At 41.5% G+C, this 22,644-nt stretch overlaps 1 protein-coding gene across 1 annotated transcript; it reads right to left on the reverse strand.

Annotated features, from left to right (window-relative positions):
* Positions 1–5,131: 5,131 nt before the first annotated feature.
* On the reverse strand, positions 5,132–20,982 carry sacm1lb (SAC1 like phosphatidylinositide phosphatase b). Its single transcript, XM_074684142.1, has 20 exons — positions 20,893–20,982; positions 19,406–19,503; positions 17,291–17,365; positions 17,071–17,198; positions 16,672–16,821; positions 15,083–15,142; positions 14,252–14,285; positions 12,635–12,736; positions 12,280–12,365; positions 11,892–11,978; positions 11,733–11,801; positions 11,343–11,422; positions 11,150–11,248; positions 10,935–11,073; positions 10,383–10,452; positions 10,175–10,247; positions 9,311–9,404; positions 7,826–7,918; positions 7,687–7,744; positions 5,132–7,405 (listed from the first exon to the last, which is right to left on the reverse strand). The coding sequence occupies exons 1-20, from the start codon at positions 20,919–20,921 to the stop codon at positions 7,269–7,271; spliced, it is 1,761 nt and encodes a 586-aa protein (XP_074540243.1). The 5' UTR covers positions 20,922–20,982; the 3' UTR covers positions 5,132–7,268.
* Positions 20,983–22,644: the final 1,662 nt, after the last annotated feature.

Here is a 22,644-nt window from a genome sequence, read left to right on the forward strand (position 1 = left end):
CATTACTTCTGGGCCTCTATGCATGTGTGTCAGTGTCTGTGTCTGCTTCAAACCCTCCCCTTAGCCTTTATGTTGATGTTTTGGTTGTATAGGGATGTTTCTGGGTGGAGAGTAAGTGTGGTCACCTCAGCCAATCACAGCGCGCCCAGTGCCCAAGTGACTTTGCATATTGATAAGCTAGTGGAAGAAGCTATCTCGAGCAGCTATAATTGTAGACCTAGCAACCAAAGTGACATGGAATGCCAAACAGATAAAGGTTTTTCTAAACAAGGGCAAAGCTTGGCTCGACTTAACTCACTTTCAGGCTCTTGGAGAGCAGGATGGAATGAAGAGCGATGCGAGTTAGCTTTCTGCTAACCAGGTATGTTTCAAATACTGTAATTAGCTTGTGCTAACATGACAAGTCAGGAGCATGGCTCCCAAGTCTCTGCCACGTAGAAGGAGGCTGTGGATGTGTGCTGCTGCTGGCACTGAGCCAAGCAGGAGGAGCCGAGTTTGAATTTGTGTTTACTAACTAGTAACTTAAGTTCCTGCGGTACCTACCTTTAAATAACTGAAATTAGTGCAAATTCTCACTTTGAGCTTTTAAACTAGGTTTGAATGTGTATCTTTCACAAGAGCTTGGGGTCAATTTAAAAAGCAGGATGGGTCCTAGAATACAGCCTTGGGGGGCACCTGTGGTGATCTTAAAAAAGTTAGACTAGATTTGTATGGTTAGTGTAAAAAATGTCAATGAAAAGTTCTTATTGGCTGATGTATATTTTTCATCCCTGACTTTTATTCATTTCATCCTGTTGACTAATGAAGTTTTTAACATGTGTTTTACCTTGCATCACTCCTGAAGCTTAAACAGATGTAAAATATTACTGGGCAGAGGGAAGGTCGGCGAGGTATCAGTAAGAGAGCGTTTATTGATTACAGAGATTGTTAGCTTGTTAAACAAAGAGATAGTGGTGCAGTAATAAAACCATGTCCATGATTGAAGTGCTGTATATGAACTTGTGGTAACAAGGGGCCCCTCTCTTTTTTATCCAGTTTGTTTATTACAAAAAAGGAAAAAATAAAGATTAAATATTGTAAAGAATTATTCTCACATGTTCAGCTGGTTTCATGCACAGCTGGCAGCAGTGTGCCTTGATTACAGGACACAACAGACGTGTTTGTTTGATGGACGCGGCAGCAGCAACATCTGTTGCTCGTATCTTGTGTGTTGTTGGGACACGGTAAAAAAGCTCTGCTGTATAAAGTTTATTAGAATCAAAATGTGATCTGTAGTCATTTTTGGCTGGCAGGTGGACTTTAAAGTAAATTTAGACCCTTTGCGAACTATCTCTGGTGTGCTTAGGAAGCCACGCCTCTAAGGTCATTCGAGTCCTCTGTTCAGAGTTCAGACTGCCTCTTCTTCTGCTGCTCTTGACAATACGATAACAGCTGAACAGGCAGAGACAATCATTGTTTCATTGTCAGACTAAATGATCAACAAAGTACAAAGAAAAATTAAAGGTCAAATGACTAATAAAACAAAAAAGACTAAGAGACCATAAACTGATAGTAAAATAATAAACAGCGAAACAGATTCAGTGCAGCATATTCTGTCAGACCAAGGCTGTTCAAAGTTCTGCTGTCATTACACCTCGTCTAATCTGATAAATAACTCAGGTGTTAACACAACACAGGCTGATAAAGAGATTACCACAGTAAACACGGCTCACTGTTTCTGAAAGCTGAAGGAGCAAACACAGGATTTAATGTCAGAAGTAATGTTACATAACCGGCTCAGATTCATACAGAGGACTCATCCAGGAGCTGTTTATCACCTGTAACCTGCTGTAACATGGACAGAGAGGGAGATTCCACTTTTATATTCCTCTCCTCAGGTTAGACATGAGTGACTCTGCAGTTTCTGTCTCACAGTCCTGTCATAAATCCCACCTTTGAGCATTTCAGGCCTCACTTTTTATTGACACTGAATCACAAAGGTATCAGCTCATCTGTGTGAAAGAAACTGAGTCATCAAGTTGAATAATCTTCCTCATTTGAACATCATAAAGAAACTTTTTTTATCAAGGACGACTTTAAAAGTGCTACAGGTGTTTGTCTTCAATGCTACGAAAAATCACATTCACGTCACGTAACAACACCCAAACACAAACACACTTCTCTGAACAAACCCCAATCCTCTTTGAATTCCTGACCGTGGTGGTGAAAGCAGCATTTGTTTCTGTGCCGGATCCCCGACATCTTAAACACAAAGAATTTTCTGGTAGAAGTTTCCTCAAGCTTCAGACGTGCTGCTGCTCAGGAACAGTTTGTTATTGGTCTAATGAATAATCTGCATCTATCTGCTGTGAGTGAGCTCAGCTGTCAATCATAGCCTTTAAAATAACAATCAAACTTTGTAACCATGGAAATAATCCCACTCTGTTTAAAGGAAATTTAAAACTGGCTCCAGTAGAAAGTTTTGACTGACTGTTTGCAAAACAGCTTATTGGCCAGAAATTTAAAGTGAGCTTTGACTTGAGTCATTTCCAGAAACAAAGAGTGATTGGATCAAACTACAGATGAATGGAGGAAGCACGCCAACTCAGCAGAACACCTGTAAAGGTGTTCTGCTGAGTTGTGCATCCTTGTTGAAAGCAGACGCCAGATTCCACAAAGAGCTCTGACCTTTAATTTGAAGGAAAACATTTATCTATTTAACCCGGTCATCATCTTAAACTACCTAGCCATGCTGTGTTATACTTTATCCTTAGGTGTCTTTACATCTTCACAGGCTTTGTTAATTCAAGAATCCAGGCTGCTGTACACACAGCCAGCTCAAACAGTAGCAATGAAAGTGAACATTGGGTTGATCATATCTGAGGCTTTGAAGTGATATGGTGACTTGTTGCAGTAACAACCTGTGAGGAAGTGGGGACCTCTGCTGGTCACTTTAGGTATTTTTTATGACAAGAGACCAATAAGTTACGCTATGCAACTGATAGACTGCAGAAGTTGACCTTCTGGAGCATAGTGGTGACTGGACAGCTCCTTAAAAGTCATTTTCTCCTGAGTGCAATTGTCTCTGGAACTGCACATCGCCCTCCAGGAGTGCTCTCTACTGCTCCTCTCCTTTGAGCTTCATTCAGTGGTCAGTCATCGTGGTTGCAATTCATTTTCCTCTGACTCTAAGATGAGCACCAGACAGGCATATTCTGTCAACTCCTCTATTAAAAAAAAGCCTAGAGACTCCAATCTAAAGATGAAACCTCAGAGAGTACCTTCATAATGATGATGATGATCTGGATGTCCTGATTGATGACCAACTGACCTTAAAGGTTCATGTGGCCTTGAAAGCTCGATCTTGTGGATATGCCCTCTATCACATCAGGAAGCTCAGACCCTACCTGACACAACAGGCCACACAGCTCCTGGTACAGGCCCTTGTGATATCATGCATTGGCTCCAGTAGCTCTCTTTTAGCAGGCCTCCCTGTGTGTACATTTAAACCTCTGCAGATTACCCAGAATGCAGCAGCACATCTGGTCTTTAACCAGCCCCAAACCCCGCTGTTAACCTCTCTTCACTGGCTTCCAGTAGCGGCTCCAATCAAATTCAAAGCTCCTCATCTGGCTTATAAAACAATGACAAGAACGGCTCCTGCATACCTGAGGTCCCTCATCCAGGTCTAAACCCCTTCCCACCCACTACGCTCTGCTTGTGAAAGACTACATCTCTAGCTCGATACAATCCAGAGTGCCTTTCCACTTTATAGGTCCCCTATTTTGCTCCTTTTCTCCTTTAATATGGATCATTGATGTCTTCATGAAATGGTAGTAACATGTTTTGGTCCAAAAAGCCAATAAATCAAGCACAGCAGCATTGTTTCCAGGCTCTCATAGCCCCTCTGTTCAGAACGCTCTGATCTAGTGGGCGTGACCTTCACATGTAAATGAGCCAACGCTGATACCGCCCCGCTCTTCTGCATCACTGAGAGGGGTGCCACAAGCGCCGAGTGCACAATGTTTAGAAAACAAAGAAGCTCGTTTACCGTAACATTACAGGCTAAAATAACAGGCTAACTGCAGCTAAAGTTAGCATCCTGAAGCTAACACAGAGACAGGGGGACACTGAGGAAAAGCTCTTACATCTGCTCCACAGCACACAGCATTTAAAATACTCACATTTCCAGGGTCAGAGGTTTGTTGGTGGATGGTTGGTAAGGATCAGTCTATTCACTAGCCCTCTGTTGTACTGTCCAAAGTTGGAAAAGCAGTCAGTCGTGAAGTGACTAGCACACACATGCACAGTTTTACTGAGTGTAGCTGGAACATTCATTGACAAATGAACTCTAGCCACTTAGTCTTGTCTTCTTCTGAGATTGGAAGCTTGAGCATGGAACTATGTGGCTGTTTACAGCCAAAAACAGAGCAGTGATGACCCTTCAACTTCAGCACTCCCCTCCTCTCTCCAGAGAAATCTCTCCAGCAGCTGAGAAGGGAGTGGGCTGCGAGGGGGTTCGGGTGTATCTGCTCCGGTGGACCAATCAGGTCAGACCTGCTCCTGATTGGTCAAAAAAGGGAATCCCTGATGTCTGCAAATCCCCAAAATCCAAACAGCTCGTTTTCGGTCAGGATTTTACTTTCACAAGCACTACTAAGTACAGGTTTTGTCATGAAATGTCACATTTTGTGGACTGGGAGGAAAGCCAAAGACCCACAAATTTCACTAAATGACTTGATAAAGTGATTTTTGCATAGTATGGGACCTTCAAGAGATGTCTGAAGACTCATCTGTTCAGGGAACACTTTGGCCCTTAATCTGAGCCTTCTCTTTGTCCTCATGGGTAGAATGAGTCAGAAGGTCTCAGACCCAGTTCTTAGTGAACTTTCAGCACTGATCACTGAATGTTGTTGAAGGTTGAATTATACTGTTGCAGCAATTAATTGTTGTTAGTTGGCTAGATTATTCTACACTATTGAAAAAAAAATTGCACTTAATGGCAGCATCTGCAGCCAAATAACTTGTATCACTTTGTCACACTAACCAGGTTTTTCCCTCTAACTAAATTCTTGCTTGTGTTGTACGTCCCTAAATGAAACTGTAGATCTGTAGATGATGAAGAGAATAACTGCGCAAATAGGTCGTTTTAGTTATACATTTTATTGGACTTAGGTTCAGTTCATATTTAAACTCAAATTCATTCATATTAAGGCAATATTATTATCTTTAATCAGCTGTGCATGCCTCGAAGAATGAATCTGTTCAGATGAGGATTTTCTTGCATAAAGAAGCATGATCCAAACATTAGAGAGACTGAAGTTAAAGATGCATTTGGTCGTTCCTTACCTAACTGAAAATAAGATGTGACTGACAGCAATAAATACTGAATTAAGAGGACAAACCAGAACACAGCATTAACCAATATTAACATTTGTATTTAAAGAGAATCAGAGAAAAAGTCAAGTTTTAAAATATCCCCATGCTACAAGCCGCTTAAAACCAAATCTATCAAACATATCAGATTACTACGCATATTTAGCTCCTGCGGTGTGTGTGTAAACTCTTCAGACGCATCCAATACGGCTTCACCACCGTGTTTTTAAAATGTGCTGAAAGAGAAGAAGCTGAATTCATAGAAAAAATAAAACATTGTTGTAATGAAAGAATGAACTCAGCAGCTCATTTGCTTCTCATGCTGCAGGAGCTTTTCTGAGACCAGCGTCAGACCTCAGTTTTTACTGCACTGAGTAAATGAACGATTAGACAAAGCTTTTTGACATCTTTATGAATCTTACTGCAACTTTTAGCATCACTGTTCAACAATATGCTGCTGTTTGAATTAAACAGATTACAGGAATCCCTGTACTCTTAAACATGGGCCTATTTTTCACATGTTTGAGGGTCGAAGTGAATGAGCGGTTCAAAGTTTCTGAAACTCATCCAGCAGCAGGTAAACAGACAAATGTCTCCAACATCCTCCACGATGGATCCAAGTGTGAGCACAAAAAGTTCTTGTTTTTGTCGCTGACAGGCTCAGATTATCTTTACATAAAGGATGAACATGAGCGTGTGTGAACGCAAACAGCTGATATTTTTTACCAAGGCTTCTTCCTGCAGAAGGACAAAACCTGTCAGACTCTGCTTCAGCTGCCCCCTTGGTCTTTTGTAAACATTACTAACATTATTCTGTCTCTGCTCCAACATGGTGCAGGACTGCATTGTGTCTTGCTTTCTGAGACCCAACTCTAAACTGTCAGAAAAAAATTCCCACTGTGGGGGCATGTGTGAATAAGATCTTTGGGACATTTCAGGAGCAGGCCGTCCTGAAATTTTCAGGAGTTTTATTCATTTCATTTCATTTAGGAGTGTAAGAGAGAATTTTGAGGCTGTCAGTCACAATAACAAAAACACACTATTTGTTTGTGCACTTTGACTTTTGACAACTAACAGCTTGTTTTACAGCTGCAGGAGGGAGATTTATAACAGAGCAAGTAAAAAAATTCACCCACCACTGATTGAGACCCCAAAACATGTGAAGAAAATAGGAATATGTTGTTAAAACACCTGAATTCCCCAAAAGATGTAAATACCTAACATATATGAAATGATAAAGACCACACAAGCGCAACTATTAACAAGTTGGCAAAAGAAATTTGGGACACTGAGGATATCCTGTGACACACTGGCTGTGTGTAAACTGTGGAAATAAAAGAAGGAAAGATTCCTCTGAGCTCCATGGACCCTTTACTGCTCTTCAAATGTAGACAGTTTACCCTGGACGAGATCATCTGTACATAAAAACATAAAAACAAACTGAAAACGGTGAGAAGAAGGAGACAAAAAGGCAGATGTAGAGTTCATACAGTAATTCATTTACAGCTGAGCTGTGACACCACAGCAGCTGCTCTGATCCCCAAGCGTCCATGAAGGGAACACTGTGGGACAAACCACAGCGGCCCTGTGAAATCTGTGACATCCAGAAAAAACAAAGTCCAGAGGTTCCAGTAAAACCAGCAGACAGACAGTCCTGTCCAGCTGATGAAGACGCTGCAGTGTGGACAGCAGCCGACCTCCGCACCCACAGTCTCTGTCTCTACTCCAACACGGTACAGGAGGCCGGCCCCGGTGCCCCCCCTCCTCATCCTCCTCTTCTTCCTCCTCCTCTCATGCCCCTGTCAGTACAGGCTCCAGCCCTGAGGATGATGATGATGATGATGCTGGGCGGGGTGGAGTGATGAGGAGGCAGTGAGCTCTCCGGGGCCAAGCTGCTTTCCACACACACACATTCAGTCCAGCTTCTCCTTCTGGACCAGCTTTGGAGCGTCGACGAAGTCCTGGCCGTTAAAGAGGATCAGCCCGCCTGTCACCACGCTCGCCGTCCCCCAGAACAGAACGTACGCCAGAGTCTCCGTCCACGTGTCACCTGAGGGGGGAGTCAGATTGAGCCAGTGAGGAATCAGTGAGGAAAATCAAATCTCAGCTGCTTCCTCTGCAGCACACACTTACAATCCTGAGAAGTGTTCTTATAATAAGCTCTCACGTTGTGTTTGAGTCTGTTTCAGTCTTACACTTAGCTTTTACTGCGGCTTATTTCTGACCTTGTTGTGTTAGTTACTGTGTGAATATCTAAAGGTGCTACATAAGTAAAGTTCAGTAAAGTCCAGTGAAATCTCCTGTGAGAGGAGATTTTGCTGCTTGTCTCACCGGCCATGAGCAGGCAGATGATACACATGGAGAAGGCCACCACCATGATGATCGGCAACTAGACAAGAAAAAGAAAAGTCATCAGTTGAAAGAAAGAGCTGAGGAAACATCTTTGATCCGTCCGATCTTTTCTTTTTACCGTGAGGAACTTCCAGTCTTTGGGGTCCCTCAGCTGAGTCATCCAATCACCTTCATCCACAGCGTAGTTCCCCAGAAATAGATCGATGGAGTCCTGCATTAAACAAACAAGCTGTTTCACACTGGCTCTGGGATGACTCCGAATACTAGGAGTGGAAGGAAATTTTGTGGCACAAAATTTCACAAAGTGAAAAAAAAAAGCATCAAAACTCAAGATTCACAAATTAAAATATTTTGAGCATGACTGCTGGCACAAAATATTAAGTTCCCTCAAGTCTGATGCTGGTAATGTTGGATATGTTCATTCAATAGCTTGTTTAGTTCACAGTTTTTGCAAGATTATGTGAAGGACAAATCAGCTGAAGATGCATTAGTCTGGATCAACGCGTCTTTCCTCTCACAGGCTTTCTCTGTACATCGCGGCACAGGAGGCTACTGTTTGTTAGGAGATCAAAACTTCGACATAGAAAAAAAGCTGCTGTTTTTGAATATAAATCTTTTTAGTGATATTGTGAACAGAAGGCGTATCATATCGTGAGTATTTCATATCCACCAGGTTCAAGTTTCACCCTTATTTCTTTAAAGATTCCTCTTATTTCACACACACACAACTGAGAATTACTAAAAAACGTTGTGGTTGTCTGTCCATGACAGTTTTAGAAATGTTCACAGCTGTCTTACAGCTTTAATGCTGTTGTCACTGTGTTCACAGTATAAAACAACCAGGGAAGGAATTTGGCTGAATTTTGAGACCTGGAGGTGACCAAACCAGGGTAATGACGGTATTGGAAGTGGCATATAAATTCAGGAAAATAAGTGCACATAGCAAGTCTCTTTTTGTAACACTAAGCTAAATTTAGGATCTTTTTTGTCTGTTTCTGGATTGGCCAATTAAAGTATTCCCACAGCAAGGGGTCTCTGGTCTCCAGTGCAAATATTTTAGGAGATTGTGGACTGAAGGTTTGGGAAACCCCTGTGTTAGGCTCACTAAGGTTGACTTATCATCGCCCCTGAGACAGACATAAGTTTGAAATACTGCACAAGCACACATCCTCTGATGGCTGAACCCCTGCATGTCAGTGAGGCTCAGCTGAGCCAAATGTCTGAATATCATCAGCATAAAACATCCAAACAGCCTCAGAGCAACAAGATAATGACAGACTTCTTATTTTGGGCAGGTTAGTGGGCTACAATACAATACAATCTCTCCCAAAAATTAATACAAAACTTTTTTTTATTTATTATTTATCTTAACTTAATCATCATAAATATAAGGCTGAAGCTAGCTTAGCTTCACCTGACCACATTGAAAAGATTCAGGTTGAGCAGTACACTCAGACCCCGTCCAGCAGTTAAAAAAGTGCTGAAGGAGAAAGAATTTCCTGGTTTTGATTTAGATCAGTGTATTGGATGCCTCCGTTGTGATAATGATGAAGAGGGGATTACCAATGTAGCTCTCCCTGACAGTCATAAATGTTTTTCTCACCTGTCTGAAGCCATCAGAGAAGTTGTTCTTGTAATATCTGATCATGGAGTTCCAGCCGTCCATCAGCAGACCCCACTGAGTCCTCTTCCCTGTCCTGACAATCAGAAAAACACACATGGATGATGTGAACTTCAAACAGGGACTTGAAGAAACCTGCTGAGCTGTCCTGACAATAAAACTGGATTCACTTCAGACCATTACTTACACAAAATATATAAACATTGTATGATGACATTCATCACTCTAGACCAGCCTTTCCCAAACTATGGATTGACCCACTGTATTTGATTGGGTTTCCATTAGTGGAGTAAAATGTGTAACATATTTGGGAAGTAATCCTCCGAACTAAAACAGAATTAAAGAGCGTTCATCTCGCTGTGCGGTGTTTATCTCAGGTGCATCTCTGTCTCTCACTCTCTCTGTCCCTCATCGCCACCGCCTCCCTCTGCAAAACTTAAACCTTGGATTCATGTGTCAGTATGATGAGATGGTGTGAGTGTGTGTGGATATTGACCTCTTGACAAAGCTTGATTTAAAATGTTGATACTCTGTTCACAATTGTTTTGGGTCTAAAGCAAGAAAAGTTTGGGAACCTCTGATCTAGACAGAAGTGACAGAGGTCTGGATACACAGACAACACACTCATCCTTGATCTGTAATCAGACCAACAGTTCTTGTGAGCTGCTTCCCTTCTTGTGATTTCAATAGAGCTAGTTTGACTGTTTCTGTTGCTTCTTCTGGGCCCATCTGTTCAAAAATAATCTGAATGGATTAAATTATGTATATTTATTTATTACACCCTCAAACTGTCCCTCATCTTTAGCAGACAGCTAGCATGTGTTAGCTGGATGTGTGAAATCTGACCTGGTGAAGTCCGTCTTTAAGGCTCCAGTTCCTGCATACTGTTTGGCACAGGCGTCAGCATTATCTGCCCACGCTGTGTGCCAACACACGCAAACACACACACATACACACACAAACGATACAGAGGAAGCAGATCAGATGCGTTGGTAATCTTTACAGGCGGACTGATTGATTATTGTGTTTAAAAAACCACAGAAGAAGAATTTACCGTTCTTGTACATCTTCTCAAAGTCTGCCTGCTCTTCAATCAGCTGACCCATGTGGAGGACTCCCATTTTCTGCACACACACACACACACACACATGCACAAATTACAGGTAACATGTTCCAGGTGAATCTTTTGTTTTATTTCTTGGCGTGAGAAGCCTCCCTGCTGTCTGATATCCTCATGTTTTATTTTTTATAAACTAACTCAGCACGGTTCCTTTAAAAAAGAGGGTGCTGATGCAGTTATGGTCAAAATGTTCTGCTTTGGCGCAGGTTGAGATAAATTTCTGATCCAGTTTGAGGAAATTAAAGGTCAGTTTTGTAACCATCTCAGATGTGCCTGCTGTCACTTGTTCAAAATTATCCAGAAAAAAATGCAAGTGCATCTGGTGATATCAGTCCATGACTCTGTTGTTACAGTGACAAGTGTGATGCTTCCATTTGAACAGCAGAGGGCGCAGTCAGATTCATCAAACATAAGAAAGACAGTCCAATTTTTAACATGTACTCACATTTCTGTGATTATCCTCTGAACGTGACTGTGTTTACTCACCCTGAGCTGAGACTGCAGCGAGCGTCGGGCCAGCAGACTCTGGATGACGTTGGTTCGATCCAAACAGTCCATGCAGTTACTGCGAAACGTCCCCTCCTGAGTTAACAACACTTTACCGTCTGCGTCCACCAAGAAGTACCTAAACACACAAACGCATGAAGTTACTCCTCGTAAAAACAGATACTCCTGAACACATCCACTGTAAACTCACTGACCCCAACTCGTCCTGCATCTCAGCCACCATGTCGAGGAGGATCTGCAGGCGATGCCACCTCATGCGACTGCACTCCTTGTGGAAGTCGAAGGCGATGTACCTGCAGAAGAACAAGGGGCCTTTAACAAACACAAAGCCTAACTGGACTGAAAAGATGAAAACGTGAACGTCAGGGCCGGTGGTGGGGTTCTTACTTTATCATGCCGTTCCCCAGGTTGCCCACCATCTTATCGAATGCCAGCTCCAGAGGCTTCTCAGAGCCTTTCTGGTTGATCTGTCAACACAAGAACTCATTTCACACTGGCTCAAAGAAATGCAAAATTAACTTAAATGTGTGTTTATCATTGTGTAGAATAAAGAAATGATCAAACATTAGACTGTCAGCCTCTTAGTTTGAGGAAAGTCACGCTAAAAAAAATTCCCTTATTATGTATGAGCCGTGTGGTGTGACTTTGTCAATTAGCAAAAATTTTGAATCAAAGTTAAAATCAAAGTTTTCACATTGGAAATTTTTATAACTAGCATGACATAAATCTTTTTGATGTTTTTCTAGATGACAATAAAAACTACATGGAAAAAAATACCAGGTTGAGAATGACTTGTCTTCCGTAGAGAATGATCTGTGAGTCAAAGTGTCTCTGAAACCCATCCAGCTGCAGAAGCAGAAAAAGAAAACAGCGTGAGAAAGAAGAAGAAGACAGAAACCTGAGAGAGGCTCTGGTGTCAGAGTGAATCTAACTCACGTGGTTGATGGTTTTGCTGATCTGTGGTTTTGGTTTGTACTTGAGGTTTGGTCTCTGGGACCAGTAGAAGGGGATGGAGCCTCTTGTCTGAGGAAGAGAAGGAAGAACAAACATCCTTCTACTTTCATTTATATGTTCATGTCACATTTATCCATTTATAGTGTATCCCAAACTTATCAGCCCTTTGAACTCTGCAGAAGATATAACAGCATACAGGTAATCTTTTCTGAAATTTTCCAATTTGAGCTCTAAATAGTGTCAAAGAAAAAAAACTCTGATGCATCTAAGCAGAACAGTGCAAACACCAATGACCCCCAGCAGCAGTTTAGCTTCTCCACTGAGGCTCTGTGGACTGAGTCCCTCCTGAAGCCCTGCAGACTTGTCTCACCTGAACAAATGAGGCCTTGGCACTGTTGTACTGAACTATCTGCTCTGTCTCCACGTAGTTAGCAGCATGGCCCTCAGTGTCAATACCTGCATGCAAAAACAACAGTTCGCACATCATAGTCCAACACATACAGTAACACTCTTCATGTCATCAGACTTCCCTTTGCCATGACATGAAACTTGACGTGTTATTGGTTACAGCTTTTGTCTTCTGCTGTCATGAATGAGCTGTGGTTTTCAGGAGGTTGTAAAAACACAAACAACAGAGAGACGTGTGCTTGTGTGCTGGAGAACAGACTCGACCTGTGACCAACGTTTAAAGAAAGTGAAAGAAAAGCAGTGGACTTCTGTTTTACCTCTGATGTAGTATCTGACTCCAGCTCTGAAGCAGCTCCTCCTGGAGATGATGCTCCACTCAAACACTTTCCCGTTGATGCAGCTCGACCTCAGAGCGATGACTGAGCAACCCGTGAGTTAAGAAACTAACACTAAACAAGTGCTACTACAAAAGCCATAACACCTTATCATGTTATATTTGGAGAGGGATGGGGAAAATAACTCCTTTCTCTTAATGACTTTCATATATATGGAGGACGTAATGGGGCCAAAGTTAGTTTTGTTTTATTTTACTTTAGGTAAAAAAGTGTTTTAAAAAATGTGTAATTCCACCACTCAACACTAGGGGGAGCCTTTACTTACGCTGTGTAATGTGTGTTAGCTTTCTTTGAGTGAACTGGACGCACAAAGCCTGAAGATCCAGAGACAGATGTCAGGTATCAGCTGGTTATAAACGATTTCTGTTCACTCAGACCGTCTACTTCAGGCTGTAAGCAAGCTCACATGAAAGAGGGATGAGACATGAAAGTTTATCGCAGCATTTTATGCGTCTTCACCACCAGGTGAATGAATGTTTTGATATGGCCTAAGGATATTTGCTGCGTATCTTGTTGTGATGTGAAAACAACACAAAGAATCACTCTGAGACCTTGAATATGACCAATGAGATTTCATTTGTAAAGTTTGCAACTTTTTTTTAATTTTTACTTTTTTTTTTAAAGAAACCAAAAAAAAGCAGCTTCAGTATTATCCAATCAGAGTTTAAATAAGTTTATTGATTTGCTCTAACCTCTGATAATTACCTGTGGACTGATAAGTCTATACTATCTGAGTATTCACTGTCAAATCAGCTGTTAGACACTGTAGGGTTTTAGGACCAAGAATTAAAGTTATGTAATGTAATTAAATAAAGAAATAAAATGTATTTCAAAGAAACTATGATAATTTCACTGTAAATGCCTGAACTGAAATGAGCCAAAATCTAAAGTGTTTACTTTACCTCAAACCTATCGTGGAAACAAGGGGAGGGAGGTGTTGTTTATGACAGACTGAATAAGTTTTAACTGAATGAAATACATGTATACTGCACCAGTGCTAATGGCATTTAACTGAGTTAACATCAATTATGTGATGCAGGAAGTATGTGTGAAACTGCCCAGCTCAGCTCTGTGCTGTTAAAAAACTCCACACTCAGCTCTCAAACTTCTCTCACTACAACCTCTGATGCTCAGGATTACAGTCAGGGGATAATTAGTGAAATGATTACCCTGCTACAGACTAGAGAGCAGGATAATGTATAGTGAATGGGTGGTTGGAAAATCCCTTCAGGATGAGAAAATATCCCTCCCTGTCAGGATGTTACATGTTATAACCACCTGTTCACTTCTTGTAATCCCGTTTGAATTAGGTTACATAAATCCTGGTGTCATGGATTTGTTATAGAGCTTTAAATAAATGTTTCACCAACACAAACAGAAATCTGCTTCGGACACAGGCTTCATTATGGATTCAGAAAAGGCATCCAGATGGAGCTCACCAGGTCTCACCTCAGTGACATAATGAAATCAAAGCCAGGTCAGTTAAAAACTGTTCATTAGAGACGGTCAAACTGGATTTTCAACAGGTGAAAAGGATACAGCCGTGGACAACAGGAAACACAAACTTGTGTAGCTGTAAGAGGAGAGCAGATAAGATGATTAATCCTCTGTGGACAGACCCAGGCTGCCTGAGACTGGATGCTGTCGCTGTGTGATGGCTTGATTTTTATAATACGTCGTAGCCGTCATACAGCCAACAAGCATCCAGTCCGAAGCTGACTGACACTGTTATAATAAACTTCTACTTCTCTCATTCAAAGCTATTTCAATAGTGTAAGTCAAACTTTTATCACATAATTTTGTCACTGAAGACTGTCTCATCTCAGTCACCATACTGACAGAACCAGAGAAGTAACCTGACAACTAACATCAGCTTTTTCATAAACATGAGCTGTGTTTTACTTTTTCTGGGTCTAAGTGTTAAACAAGTAAATCTGAAGTCTAAGAAACAGGCTGTCAGACCTAAAACATGATATTTACCCTCAAAGTGGGTAATCTAGAAAAGATTACCCTTAGAATCTTGTTTTGTGTCTGACAGGCTCAAACTGTTGTTCTCGGTGTCTAAGAAGATAGACAGGATCCTTACAGTGAAAGAGAGCTTTTATTCAAAGAGGAAGTTGCCTTGCAACCACAAGCAGCTGTTAAATCCCCCTCTACGAACAATCCACACTACACTGAGGAAAGCAGGGGTTTTCTCTCAGAGGAAGCAGGAGCTGCTGCTCTACCTCAGCTTTTCTTGGTCTGTTTGTTTGAGGTTTTTCCACTACAGGATCAGCTTCTATGGCATTGGTCATTTAGACCTCTGGTTATGTGAAAACCATTAAAGTGCAAAATCAAAAGAAAAGAAAGAGAGCAGGGTTTTAGACTGACCTCTGGCTGTGTCATGAACTCTCTTAACAGGTGACCGTTCCAGACAAAACGCTGATCTGCCTGAAACAGAAACAGAAACCACAATCTTAAGTCAGAACACAGTCAATGTTCGGGTGTGGTGTTCACCTGGAGACGAAGGAATCATTCGAGAAAACATACACTTATGGAAAAGTGCTCAATAAAGAAATCCGGGAGTTAGATTATCACTGAGGTTTTCAAATGGGAACCTCCTGTCACTAGTGTTTGATTAAGTTAGGCCCACGACACCTCAGAGAGGATCACCAGTTAGAGCTGGCATACCAGAACCACCCCTGCCCCCATGCCAGTTCTCACCGTTCATCATATCCATCAAATAAAGCACGACTAAAATAAAGCTCTGAATGAAGACACAACCTATAGAAAGAGAACTTTCAGAGTAACTTTCACAGTATTTAGTGCAGATGTCCGGGAGCCAACACTTTCCTAATGATGGTCATAGAGTGACAGAATGATGATCTAACTCAGCCTAACACAGGGTGTCAGAGTCTGCAGGTGAGTGATGGGACAGGTGTCCATGCTGGTTGCTAACTGATCCAGCCAAGTCACTGTATGTGAGTTTAACCAGACACAGCCTTAACAAAAATTTATCTCCATCCACTAGATCAACACACTGACCACTCCCCTCTACGGTGGTGACATCTGTCATCTTTGCTTGTTTACATCCTGGTACTGGAGTGTTATAGCTTACTGGTGGAGACAACATCCAGAGCTACAGAACCAGTTGGTTGCTGGTGGCTAACAGAATCAATAACTGCACCTCTTTTGCTGTCCTCTCTTCCAAGGTGTCCCCCAGGGTTCAGTGCTTGGTCCCCTCCAGCTCATCCCCTATGTTCTCCCACTCAGCAACATTATTCCTCGCTATGGCCTCTCTTTTGACTGTTACGCTGATGACATCCAGCTCTACATCTCCACCAAAACCATGTCCAATGCAACCCACTCCCCACTGTTTAATTGCCTCACATAAATAAAATACTGAATGCATGACAACTACCTTGAACTTAACTATGACAAATCAGATGTAATTATCATTGGTCCCAAATCCCTCACTAAACCCCCCCTTCAACTTTACCCTCAGCCTGCACAACTCCTCTCAGATCCCCTCCACACACACCAGGAACCTTGGACTCATTCTTGACAGCCACCTCACCTTTGAACAACACAAAAATCAATGAACTGAATTCACTTTTTTCCACCTCAAAAACATCTCCTGTCTCTGCCCATCACTCTCTTTACCTACTGCCAAAATATCAATCAACACATTTATTACATCCAAACTTGCAATAGACCACTGCAATAACATTCTGTATGGTTCATCTCAAAAAGTCTTCAATAAACATTTGATCATGGTGGATCATTTCTTGATTGTAACAATGCTTCTTGACTATAAATCTTATGTTGTTGTATTTCTCTTTTCAATGGTACCATATTCGTAACAAACATCGTTTTGTGGGATGAGCAGCAGAACTGGGTATGAGGGTTGAGCCCATGAAAAATCTGCCAAACCTTCCCTGCTAATGCCAAACTGGCCTGTACAATTGTTAATTACGTACTCGCTCCAGAAGACTCATCTCCTGAAACTCAGGGCTGGTGTTGGCCAGTCGCTGCAGAGTGTGAGTCAGGTCGTAGTCCGTGGCGAAGTAAAACCCATCTGTGTGGAGCACGCTGTTGATCATGGACAAGAACGTCTTGTTGTCTTGCATCTGAAATGAGACATGAAACACTTTAACAGGCTAACTATTGGGTCCACAAGTCCACAAAAACTCCTTTGTTGGGTTTAGTTTCAGCTTAAAATCTTAAAGAGTTCTTATTTTGATCCACATTCATCAAACCAGAGAGATTGGATGAAGCCAGACTCTTTTTTTAACCTTCAGCAGAGAGATCACCTGTCAGGTGGGAGTTCAGGTAACTGATTATACATGAATTGTAAGTGAGAGCACAGGAGCTCTTACCTGGCTGTCTGTTAGGTGTAGTATTGTCTTCTTGTAGGAGATGATGTCAAACTCCACAGCCTTCCACACAGCGTGTCCCAGCAGGTCTCCCACCTTCTTCTTCTTGGTGATGACGACCAGGTACATACCTGACACAGACATGTGGTTTCAGTGAGTACAAATACAATAAATCTCCTGTTTTTCTGGAACATACAGATTCTGCATCACACTCTGAACTAACCTGCCACCAGACGCAGAGTCCCCATGAGTCCACATATGGGCCTGCTGTCAGCGGAGACGGGGACATCTCTTGACACTGAGGACAGAGCAGAGGCAGAGAGTCAGGAAAACAAACCAGGGATGCAGCTCTGGAGGATGTCTATATTAGAGCATGAATCTTGCCAGGTGGTCTTTCTCCTGTGCTGAGTACATAGCATCCATGATTTCCAAAAAGAATATCTCAGAATATGTCATCTCAAGAACACATCAGGTTTGATTTATCAGACAGTTTCTTCAGGCCCAATGAAGTCTCCAGTGTTTGCACATCATGTTTATACACTGCCCGGCCCAAAAAAAAAGTCACCACCTAGATTTAACTAAGCAAATAGATACAAGCCTCCTATTGGATAATTACTGCATGAGTGATTATCTTTTAGCAAGCAACAAGTTTATTTAACCCCAACTGGTGCAATAAGTTGCTTCTCATTTCTTAAACAATCATGTGGAAAGACACATCCAGTGGTCTTAGAAAAGGTGTTAGTCTGTTTGAGAGGGTCAAATCATTGGCATGAATCAAACAGAGGAATTATCTAAAGCAGGGGTCACCAACCTTTTTGAGACAGAGGGCTACCACAAGGAAAATAAGTGGTATGAAGGGCTACTTGTCTGATACAAATTTCCTCAACAATTGTACAGACCACTTTTTAATAAAGATAATAACAGTAGTAGTAGTTATACTTTGTGAAGAGACAAGTCAATGTTAATTATTCCACAACTATTATTATTAATGATTTTTAACCAACTGTTGGTAGGAAACATATATCAATTTCCGGAAGGAGCTAAATCGTGACCAGTGCTGTTTTTGGAGTTTTTGGGTTCTTGTAGGCACCCAGGTGCCCATGGGCACCACGTTGGTGACCCCTGCTCTAGGTATTCTATAAGCATTACTTAACATTTTAAGTGGTTGGTTGTCACAGTCATAAATATTTAAAACTTGTCGCTGGAATCAAATGTAGAATAATGGTAGAAAATAACTTAATGAGCAATGTTTTGGCGTTAACTGTCATGATAAAGCAGCTTAGACATCAGAACTAGACCTTCTTCAGGCAAACTGACTCATTTCGTCAGGACTGGGTGGCACTGTGTCAACGACCTTGTTTACATAAAATTCAAACAGGATCTACTGACAACATGATGCTCTTAAAAAAAGCTCATTGTCTGAGAAATGTTCAGTCGCTATAAACAAAACATTAGCCACGTTTACATGAGGAGTTTTTCGTCTTTCCGAATGGAATCTTTCTGAATGACTTTTCTGAAAACAATAGTATACACAGAAAGGAATATCCCAATCTCTGGTCTACATGCGCCACTATAATCAAACAGAATAGTCAATGGGGCATAGGCAGAAAAACGTAAACATCAGGTGATTTATCAAAGACGGAGGACAACAGTTTTTTAATCACGGTATTGCAATACTTTGTATTGTGAGTGTCCGTCCAGTCTTGAAATTATGTTCAGTTCTTCAAAGTTTGGACCAAAAACAAACTTTCCTCCAGTGCTGACGGCTCGCCGCCATTTTTAAAGTTGAGGAACGTCTCTAGTTGCGTCTTACGTCACATCTGAGCATGCGTTGAAAGAACGTACCCTGACAACTTTCCATTTGAGTGGATACATTATTCCTCAATCGGTTTGGGGAAAGGAATATTTCACCCCTGTGAAACCGATTAAATGTCCACTCGGGTTGGCACTTTTCTTTCGGAATGAGGTGTATACAAAGGTTAAATTCTTTCCGTTTCAGCAAATAAACCGAATGCAAGCGGAATATTTGGGTCCATGTATACGTGGCTAGTGTCCTGTCACCTTTTCAGGTTCTGTGATTCTTATATTTTCTGTTTTTATTACCTTGAAAAGGCTGACTATCTTGATTTTACAGACTTTCACCTGCTCCTTCTTCAGCGTAAAGGTTACACCCACGTGGAACATAAATAGCTCTTCAGTCTAACTGGTGCACAGGGTTTAACCTTTAAGTTATAAGTGGGGCATAAGGTCACACTCAGGAAACCAGTTTGGAGTCCTGAGGTTTGAACAGACTCTGTGTACCTGACCAAAATGCCATCATCACTTTTCCCCTGCTCACCTGTAAGTGTCATCTCAGTCGACACTCTGTCGATCGCCAGGACATCCTCACAGCCATCATCACAAGCCTCAACGTAGAACTTCTCAGGTGTGGTGCGTCTGCAGGTACACACAGGAGAGAGCAAGAGTTGAGTCAGTAAACACTATACCTCTTAAAGAAAAACTTTTATCTTTCACAATTTCTTATCTTAGCTGGATTTTAATTCACACTCAAGTTTTTCCATGTCAGAAATTCCTCTGAATGATAATGTCTTTTAGGGGGCAGAAGGAATAAATTAAACTCATTTGATTTAGAAGATAAGTAAGCCTTTTTAGGAGTCCACAGGGAGGTTTTACGAGTTGTGGTGGCATTTTATTTTTATGGGAAACATCATACTTCACAGCGTAACTCATGAAGATGGTATGAATGTGTGCATTCACACAACAGAAGTGTGACAGATTCACTTGAGCAAAAATAAATCTGTGAGTCAAAGAGATGTTTGAAGGAATCTAATTAAGATCTCTCTCATCTGCTCTGGGATCAGCTGAGCGGAAATTCAGCTGTTACAGATTTAAGATGTTGGGGTTAACCTTCAGGTATTTCAGAGATAGCACATAACTACAACATTAGCAGAAGGGGCGATAAATGAAAGCTTGACAATTTACAATTCTGAAAAAAGCATTCATGGAGCTTTAATCTCATCCAAACACACTTTCTTCCAGTTTTTCAGAGGCTGGATGCAGGATCACTGTTGGATGATGGCTGAAACCTCTCTGAAAGCTTCACCCCTTAATATCAACAGAGGAGGAAACTGCTGAGACCGGTTCAGCAGTGGGAGAGATCTGTGGGGTAATACCTAAAGATAACGAAGGTCGGTGGAGATAAGGAGCTGATTAAATATTGAGTTAATCCATTATCTTGTTTTTAAGGTGTGGAAGGAGAGGTGGGCTAGGCTTTGTGTCTTTATGACTTTGTAGATAAGATGCTAAAAAGTGAGATCTAAATCAAAGTTAACTCCTCGTTTTTTTGCAGTATGTGTGATTTTTTAAAGACAGTGAACCATGCTCTATCTGTGCTCTGTTTGTGTAAAAGCATAGTTGAAAACAGTGACATAAACACAATGTGAAAACAGGTGTCCTGAGGCAGATGTTAGCTACCTGAGCTAATGGATCTGAACTTATAGCAGTTTGACCAAGATCTAACATGTCGTCTTTCTCTACTTCTCTGCTATGTAGCTCTCACTAGACATGACGTGATTTTAAAATAAGTAGCTAATTACATTTTTAGTAACAAATAAATCATTAAAAGCTGTGTGTGTGCCGTTAGCTGTGGTTTAACAGCAGGAACACGGTGCAGCGCTCACACACTCAAACTAACAGGATTAGCTCTTTAACCGTTAGTGTGTGAGCATGGAGTCCTCATACACACTCCTCTTTCAGTCACTCTCTACACACACAGTAATACAAAAGCTCCAAGTTAACAAAAAAACACGGATTTATGACACTTACAAGTTAAAACTCTCATAGGTGCTCGCCATCTTTCCTCAACGTCTGACCCCAGTGACGTGTCAGCGACACACCGGCTGCTTGCGTCATCAGACCGCTGTGCGCACCAACGCTAGAGGGCGCTGCAGACAGCTGTTGAATATTCAGTTTCTCCGAAATTACTTTATATCTCTGTTTTTGTGTAAAATGAATATTCGTGTTTATTCCATAACAATTGACTATATTAGTCCTGGATCAGCTAAAAAATTTTATCTCTCAAGAATGAATCACATTTCTGTTTCATGACTTCAAGCCACTCCTGGTTCAAAAATTCAATTCAGCTTTGATTCATGGGTTTGTGACCACACTTCTCCCCCTGGATCATATTTCCAGAGGTTATCAGTGGGGTTCAGGTCTGGGGATTGGGGTGGGTATTGATCTAATGGTCCTTCATCCACACCTTGATGGCCCAGCTGTGTGACATGGAGCATCGTCCTGATGGAAAAACCGATCCTCAGAGTTGGGCGTCATTGTCAGGGCAGGAAGAAGCAAGTTTTTTTTTCCAGGATGACCTTGTTCATAGCTATATTCATGCATCCTCCACAAATATTAATGTTTCTGGTTCCATCCTTTTTTTTTCTAGATTTACAAGCCTTCAGCCTCTAGGAGCCTGTTCTTACGGTACACTTCATCCCAGCTCCGGTTGTTCCAATGTTTGCTTCTTGATCCTGTTTTTCTTTGAAAGTAACCTAAAGCTCACTGTATCCCTTTGACAGTAAATTCAGACTTTAACTCATCTTTTCTTTACTCTAAACTTTTATTTCTAACTCTTTTAGAATGGCCAGTAGATATATATATTTTTTTATTCCCATTACTTTTTAGATAATCCTCTAAATGTTTTGCCATCTAGCTGGTCATACTATATGAGGGTAGTGATGACCAAAGCAGAGTGTTTTTATTTATTTATTTTTTTTCAACCCCCCTAATCACTAAACCAGTCCCTCATGAAGCAGAAACAGGTGATGATTTATGAATATACCGCTGTGGCACCAATTCAAAACTCTGCAAGAATACCACAGACCTTATCAGGTGATGTCAAATGCATGGTGGTCCTTTGTTACAACCTTCCCGCTACTGGGGTAGGTTGTAACAAAAGCTGGGGTATTTTGTAGTTTCACAAAGAAAGCAAAAACAGAGGTCAGGCCCCTCAAAAAGAGGTTTATTGAAATAGAACAATGTCTCTCTGTAACTGATTACAACTCACTTCCTGTTTGACTCAAGAGTATGTATGCTCAAAGACTACAGTGTAACTGTGTAAAGAACACGTAGGTCTAATGAAAACAATGTGTGTGTGTGTGTGTGTGTGTGTGTGTGTGTGTGTGTGTGTGTGTGTGTGTGTGTGTGTGTGTGTGTGTGTGTGTGTATATATACGGTGTGTGTATTTTTAATTAAAGTCATGAATGATTGTTTGTAACCCTGTGGTAGTACCTTTTTATCTTTATGAGGTGCAACATTTCTTCCTGTACCTCAGAGAAAACATTGCTGCTACTCCAATAACCTACTTTGGGATATCACCGGGTCCAGTAACCTGCACTTGGGCATTACTGGACCATCAGCTTCTGCAGTGATTTGTAGGAACATGGCAGATCCCATGTGCCTTAGTGACTGATCTGACTGACTTATCGCTCTTTGTGACTTCATCAGATGCTTTTTCAAAAACATCTGCAGGCACACCTCTGTCAGTCTTTCTTTTCCACTACCTAGGCGTTGTGTAAC

This window comes from Halichoeres trimaculatus, unplaced genomic scaffold, assembly GCF_033239565.1.
Source record: "Halichoeres trimaculatus isolate MK-OKI-2021-1 unplaced genomic scaffold, fHalTri1.1 fHalTri1_scaffold_12, whole genome shotgun sequence".
Taxonomy (NCBI): Eukaryota; Metazoa; Chordata; class Actinopteri; order Labriformes; family Labridae; genus Halichoeres; species Halichoeres trimaculatus.

Coding starts and splice junctions, on each gene's coding strand:
- sacm1lb (XM_074684142.1), bottom strand. CDS start 20,921: ATGGCGAGCACCTATGAGAGTTTTAACTT. Junction 16,822..17,070: donor TACACCTAACAGACAGCCAG/GTAAGAGCTCCT, acceptor GTCTCATTTCAG/ATGCAAGACAACAAGACGTT. Junction 7,745..7,825: donor AAGACTGGAAGTTCCTCACG/GTAAAAAGAAAA, acceptor TTTCTTGTCTAG/TTGCCGATCATCATGGTGGT.